This window comes from Onthophagus taurus, chromosome 8 (genome assembly GCF_036711975.1).
Source record: "Onthophagus taurus isolate NC chromosome 8, IU_Otau_3.0, whole genome shotgun sequence".
In the NCBI taxonomy this organism is placed as follows: Eukaryota; Metazoa; Arthropoda; class Insecta; order Coleoptera; family Scarabaeidae; genus Onthophagus; species Onthophagus taurus.
The window spans coordinates 18,130,612-18,138,094 of NC_091973.1; the positions used below are offsets into that span (position 1 = coordinate 18,130,612).

At 33.4% G+C, this 7,483-nt stretch overlaps 1 protein-coding gene across 1 annotated transcript; it reads left to right on the forward strand.

Moving 5' to 3' along the window:
* Nucleotides 1–5,831: 5,831 nt before the first annotated feature.
* Nucleotides 5,832–6,902, forward strand: LOC139431121 (uncharacterized). Its single transcript, XM_071198727.1, has 2 exons — nt 5,832–5,892; nt 5,958–6,902. Coding segments are annotated over exons 1-2 (900 nt in total). The 5' UTR covers nt 5,832–5,891; the 3' UTR covers nt 6,857–6,902.
* Nucleotides 6,903–7,483: the final 581 nt, after the last annotated feature.

Genomic DNA, 7,483 nt, shown 5'->3' on the forward strand with positions numbered 1-7,483 from the left:
TTTATGGTCATTCCATTGCTTCTTCCATTTTAACTTAACTAATTCTTGTTGTTTCTCCCGATATTCAGTTTAGTCGTTTTTAAGTGTATTAGTTGTGAATAGTTTATTATAGTTATGTCTGTTATTGTATTCTTATTGTCTTCTTAAGTGTTTATTAGCTTTTATATCCTTAAGTAAGTTTCAATAGTACATAAATTTAGAAAATCCTGAATATATTTACAGATAATGTGTGATTTTTTAAGCAGCATGCTGAGAATATGTGCTTATTTTGAGTATAAGAACAGTTTAATAAATACCTCCAATCCTCGCATATTTGAATTTCCTGTCCAAAATCCGGAGAGACAGGAGAAGTGCAAGCTGTATATATTGACGGATAATCTAGATGTAGCTACATTCTTCGTACAATTCTAAAGGGACCATTTTGATATTATAATTTTGTGCCATACTTCATATGTCTACACGAGGTACTCAAAGTTGATACAAAAGTCCATAAAAAATAATTAATTTTCAATATAGGTTGGTAGAAATGGCTGCAGTGTAGTATAAAAAGAATTTTTAAAACTAGTTTCTTCATTGATGTCATCTTCTTTAGCTTCATAATCGAAGTCATCCTGTACAAAGAAATATTATTGCTTACTTGTTATACACACCATTAATACAATATAATAAAGTTATGGCGTTTTAATTAAGGCACTACAAAGTCATTTGGCACCGTTATTACTGCAAGATTCAAATTCTACAACGCTAAACAAGAATCTGACGATTCCCTGCAAAGTTTTATTGTCCGTCTAAACAAAATGTCTGAAAGGTGCAATTTTAAAGTTTATTTCAACGAAGCACTACGTGATCGATTTATTTGTGGATTGAATGACGAGAAGATTCAGGCTGATCTGTTGACTGCAAGCGGTACACTAACGTTTGATGAAGCTTGTAACCGTACTAATGCTGTATCAAAAATTCAAACCAAATTTAAAAATACCACAAGAAGTAAATCAATGGGTCAATGGTCTTTCACTAAATCAATAACCCTTGTTGGGTAGAAATAGATTGAATATTATAATTCCTAATTGAAAAAACACTTTTTTACATCATTTCAAGTTTTCAGTTGTCTAAAAAATTTTGTTTACTATTGTTCTCAAATTCTATGGTGAATTTTATATATTTGTGTAGTAAAGTATTGGTGTAAGAATGAAAATCTTAAATTAAATTCAAACCGTTGTCATTCCAAACTACTAATATGTCATCGACATATCTGCGCCATAAAATAATGTTATTATTAACGGTGTTACTAAAGAGAGACCGCTCAAGGGAGATCCCATGGGAAGACCTTCGTTAAACTGGCAAAAGTTTTGTTCAGTGCAAATCTTTAATAGTTTATAAACATGTTCGATCTCGCTTGAATTAATTTTGTTTGTAAGTATAGTTTTAGGTATCTGTAAAGTTTCTTCAATGGGGATGGTGGAAAGATTAAATTATTGCTAGTGTAATCTGCTTTAAAATTAATTACTTGTTTAAAAAATTGAATTACAAATTTTGATAAGTTATTTTTTTAGTATAGTTATTTTTGTGCAGCTTCAATAAAGAATAAACTAGAGGAATTTTTGGAATCATTGGTAGGAAATTGAAAATTTTGACATTATTTTGTTTAAGAAAATCTTGTCTTTTTGAAAATCTTTTTTTGTTATTTTTTTAACTTTAGTATTAAAAGTTGAATTAGGATTCCCTTTGATTTCTATAAACTTGTTTTCGTTAAAAAATCTTAAAGTTTTCTCATTATACAGAGGTTATTGGTAACAATGAGTGAATTAGTTTTAATTTTTTGCTTAACCTTACGTAAAATCTTGTTTTCATCTAGGCTGAGGTGTTAAATCATGAAATACTTTGCCTACAAATTCCGGAGGTGGAGCATTTCGTCCCACAAACGTCCTCTCTAAAGTTTTTATGGACTTCCAGATTTCTGCTGCAAGAGTATTCTGATTGAGATTTTCACAGTATCGTCGCCAACCAAGAACAAGAGTTTTTTAGACTACGCCATGCTTTCTTTATACTTCAAATAACCCTCCAACGTTCGGTTTGCCTTGTATTCATTTAGAAGAACTTTTCTCTGATCAACTACTCTTTGGCAGTCTTTATCCCACCAAGGAGGAGGAAGCCTACAATTTTTGATTTTGAATCGCTTTCTCTTCGAAAACACTTTGTCCGAGGCAGAATGTATACATTCAATGACAAAATCAATTTTTTGTTCCACATCATTCGGACAAGAGGAGTCTCTTAGCGTTTGCTTAATATGTTTTGAGTAATCCGGAAATTTATTTGTGTCAATTTTCCATTTTCTTGATGGCTGTATAACTGAATTCCTATCGTAGTTGAGTAAAAGCGTCATCATTATAGGAAAATGGTCCGATGTATAGAAGTCGTTTAAGATTTCCCATGTGATTCTAGGAGCGATCGGGGATGATACCAAAGTTAAATCGACTGCAGATAGTCCTAGCCCAGGATGGGTTAAACGTGTTGGTGATCCATCATTCAAGTAAACAAGGCCCACCTCATCGATAGCTTTTACCAAAACATTGCCCGCGTTATCATTTTTGTGTGAACCAAAGCATTGTTGATGAGCATTGAAATCCCCACCAACAATGCAAGGAAACGGCACCTCAGACAGTACTCGTAGATAATCTTCTAAGGATATCCGGCAGTCACTAGTTCGATAAATTGACACAACTGATATATTTGACTGCATCAATGTAATTCCGCAAACGTCTAGTTGTTTTATTTGCGTACTAAATGATAATATTTTATATTGTAGACCTTTTTTAACAAAGATTGCAACCGCGCCGTAACCATCGTTTCTGTCTTTCCGTATGATGTCAAAATGTCTATTCGTAACACTACTGCCATCTCTATACCAAGTTTCTGAAAACATTGCAATGTCATAGAACATTCCGATAATAAGAAGTCGATATTTTCTCTTTTTGCAACAGCAGATTGACAATTCCATTGTAGAATCTTGAGTTTTGAATTCTTACCACCGATCATTCCTTTATGTTTGTTTTGTTTTTAATTAAATAAAGTAAGTAAAAGTTTTTATAAAAGAATCCAAGCAAACACTTACAATTCAGATGTGTCTGTTGAATATTCTTCCTGGGAAGTGCTAAGATACACATCACCTTGTGAAAAGGCTTTATTTTTTTTGCCAACCGTTTCATTCTTCCCTTTATGCATTGCTTTTAACTATTCTAATAGCAGAGAGAAATAAATCTTTATTACAGCTGTCGACCTAATGGTCTTTCCGCTGACCTCCAAAAAGGAGTCCAAATCGTTGGTGTATGATAAGACAACCAGATGTGCTTCCTGTTTGCCTTTGACCTCCATTAGAATCTTACAAAACGTTTCGTAATTAATAACTTGAATATCATCATTTGAATTTTGACGACTTTTAATCCCATTTGTTTTAATTCACGATCTATCACCCCGTGAGGTGTGCAGGGGGATACGTTTGAGATAATTATTCGTTTGGCAGGAGATACCAAACGTCTAGCCTTTATAAACTGCTTATTTAACATAATTCACTGGTGTTCTTTTACGAAGGTTTCCACCAGCTGAGCTGATGAAAGATGTATGCATATTATATTGTTTGATACTCGCGATGCAAACAAAACATTACGCGGACCGATTAACTGACCCTCAATTGCATCAAAAATTATTGCTTGTTCTCTATCAGGGAAATTGTTTTTTACGCCTTTTGTTAGTAGTGAAGCAAATGACGAATTACTTTCGGTATTTGTGTTTAACGATTTGACAACAGTAGAATAATTCGTTCGATTACCTCCGTCCACGGAAATAATCGTCGCGACATCAACATCTTTCTCTGCTGTGAGATCAACCAACTGGCCCAACTCTGTAGTAGACCCGGGCGGGCCGGCCACTTCGGCCATCACCGCTGCGCCGACTAGCACTCTAGGTCAACCAGCATAAACCAGGAGAATTAATGTAACCAACCAATTCGTAACCAAAATTCAATTAGTAGAGAAACCAAAATTGAATCCTTTGAAAAAAATTAGACCGAAAGAATCGGTACTAACCTTTATGCCAATAAGCGAAAAATGATAATTCTCAACCAAAGATAAACCACCTAAATCACTCGATAAAGCTGGGACACAACACCACGTGTGCGTTCTACTCGCTGTTTTGAACCGGACTCCACAAGGATGTTTGTGACTGACTTCATGGGCAATTTGAATGTTGTAGAACAGAATCAAACCCAAGTTGACAAACCAGAGGAAGATATTGTGGCCAGTATTACTTCCTTCGTTACAGAATTACAGAATCAAGAGGATTACCTTCAACTGTTAGAGAATTTTGACGAATTTTAGGTAGAAAATGAAGATTTTGAGGTAGAAGACGAGTTATAGCCTTCAAATACGAAAGCAAATATCAATTGTACCTAGAGCAGGAAATGAATATTAACAAGAAGGAATTTTCATGGACACATACATTATCAAAAGGACACTTGTTATACCCAAAAGAAGAATTGTACATATTGGTAAAAGAGATCTGGCATGCATTTAATAAATATCATAAAAAATCGTTGTCAACGGAACCATTTATAAGAATTATGTCCAATATGTATAAGACTTCATGATTTAAAGCAAAAGTATTAATCACGTACAAAGAAAAAATAAAATTAAGAAATTTTGGAATAATTAAAGAATAGCTGTCCCTCTTAAAAATCGATGATTTTTTTTTTAATTGGTAGGAAATAACTCAAAAGATGTATTAATGATAAAATAAAAGTGCGCAAAAGTGCAGTACTTACCGAAAAATCACTTTAAAATTGCGATTTGACGTTTCTTTTTGGAAGTTAAAAGCAATGTTAAATATGCATTTTAATATTAAATCCTAACCTGAAATTGTTTAATTTATATCCACGCACAAAATAAAAAGTTATTTTCACTAAACTTATTGAGATTACAACATATTTTCTGATGAAAACCTTATTTCTTAAGCTATCAATGCATAACGACAATTACCTGTCGTTAGATAAGTAGTATAGATTCGCCGATTCAAGAACCTCCTCCTCGAACCTGCGTTCTAGGAGGAGGTTCTTGAATCGGCAAATTTTTTGGGGGTCAGAGGAGGTTCGATGAGGAGAGGAGGTTCTTGAATCGGCGATTCTTTTGAGGGTCGGAGGAGGTCAATTAACTTGAGAAGGTCATGTTATTTTGACGAAATTATTAAAAATTTATCTTTATTAAAAATGTATCTTTATTTAGGTTATGTTATTAAAAATTTATCTTTATATGTAACCTGTTTACCTAGATGAAAACAATTACTATGTTTATCCTTCGACGCTTCTCAATGAACTGTTAATGTTTTCGATATATCTCTTAATTTATTATTATACACAAAGGTATACGGTTTTGAGATATGTAGGTATACAAATAAGTGAGTCATAACTTACCTGCGAGATATTTTTTATTTTGTTATGTAAAGGTGTACGGGTATTTAAGAATATGCGAGGAGGTTCTTGAATCGGCAAATTTTTTGGGAGGACAGGTTTGAGGAGGAGGTCAACTAACTTGTTAGTAGATGAGTCATAATCCACCTGCGAGATATTTTTTAAGAGCTTCTTAATAAATTTGTCATGCGTTTTGTCTGACGTCTCACGATATAATGACGTGTTAGAACATGTATAATAGATATATTCGGTAATGATGTGAAATATTACTCCCCCCACCAGCAACCTTATGTATTGCTATAAATACAAACGTTGGTCGAAGTTGTACCGCAGAGTGTTGTGCTTCAGAGTAAGGTTTTTGTGTATTTAGTATATATTAAAAATATCGTGTAGATTTTTGGTGCATTTAGTACAGAGGATTTTTAACGTAACGAGTAAGTAATTCAAATGTAATACAAGTAGATAATGTACTAATGTAAACAATAATATTGATGTTTAGTGGCAACCAGACCGAACCCCAAATGTCCAACTAAGAGAGCTGCTGTAAATTCATTTGAAAAGGGTGAAAATAAAAAACCTGCCCGAAACATCAAAATGGAGGGTAATTGTAATGAGACAACTGCAACAAATGTGTCGCTAGGAAGTGATAATCAAAGAAAAAAGGATGTGGTATTCGATGGAATTAATTTGTTGGCTTCCGACTTAGCGGAGTACGTATTTCCTAGCAATCAACAACATTATGTAGAAAATTGTGGAAAGTTACCTTTCACAAGTAACGTAGTATTAAATGAAGCAGTGAAAAATAATCTCCAAAAAGGTAATCAAGCGCCATTATTCTCCGAGAGTACATATTATTTAAATAAAAGTCGAACGAAATGGATATCGGTTGGCATGTCTGCCAATCTACATTTTGATCCGGTTATAAGATTAATGGGAAAAGGACAATGCATAACTTTTACCGAAGACGAATGGAAAAATGTGATTAATAGCAGACAATTGATTATGAATAGTTTTGTTGGTGATTTATCGGCACCACCACATTTCGTTGTAAGCGGCGTGACCTGCAGCAGCCAATGGATAGAAAATGTACGAAAAGTGTTGAAAATGGAAAGGGGGTCAGAAATATTTTACCTGGCTTACGACTCGTTACACGAATTGTGGAAACTTAGCGATTTAGTTTCGAGTAGGGTAGAAGTATTAAAGTGTATGGAATATAAAAATTATTACGATAGCGTGATCGATGTGGTATCAACAATGCAAGGTGATATAAAATCGAATATATTGGTTGCTTCAAACGGTGCACCAAGTGAACATTTGTGCGTAACTAAAGAACTGCTCGTATACGGTATGGATAAGGTATTACTGGATTTAGATTTGCACGCATTAATGAAGATGTGAAGTGAATAAAATGGAAAAAAAGTGACGTTTTGCGATTCGAAAAATAGAGTGTACCGAATGCACACTTGGACGTTTGCTTACAGACAATCAAGGATAAGTGACTGGGAAGAAAAGATGTTGGACGGAATTAGATTTAAGACTAGGATAAGAAACGTAAATAAGTTATTAGAAAAATATTTAGATGTAGATTATAGATTAAATATATATCAAGAACGTTTTAGCATTGTAGAGTAATCGAAATGTTTTTAACTGAGTAACAATTAATTTTTAGGATATTAGTAGATTTAAGTGTAGCTGAATAATAATAATAATAATAATATTAATAGATTTAAGTATAAATTAAGAGCAAAACTGTTTTTGTAAAATATTTAAAAGGAATAAAAGCTTAAAGCACAACAGCAGAGCTTCATTTCTAGTTTTTAACTGTGAAGAAAAGGAAGAAGGAGTGAAATTATAAAATGAATTTGTTAGAACCTAATCGTAACAGTTATCGTTTGACAGGCAAACGAATTGGTCGAGGATTTTTTAACAAGTTGATAGATAAACTTCCGATAGAACTTCATTTGCCAGGATATAATTTTTGTGGACCGGGTACCAAGTTGGAAAAGAGATTATCGAGAGGAGATC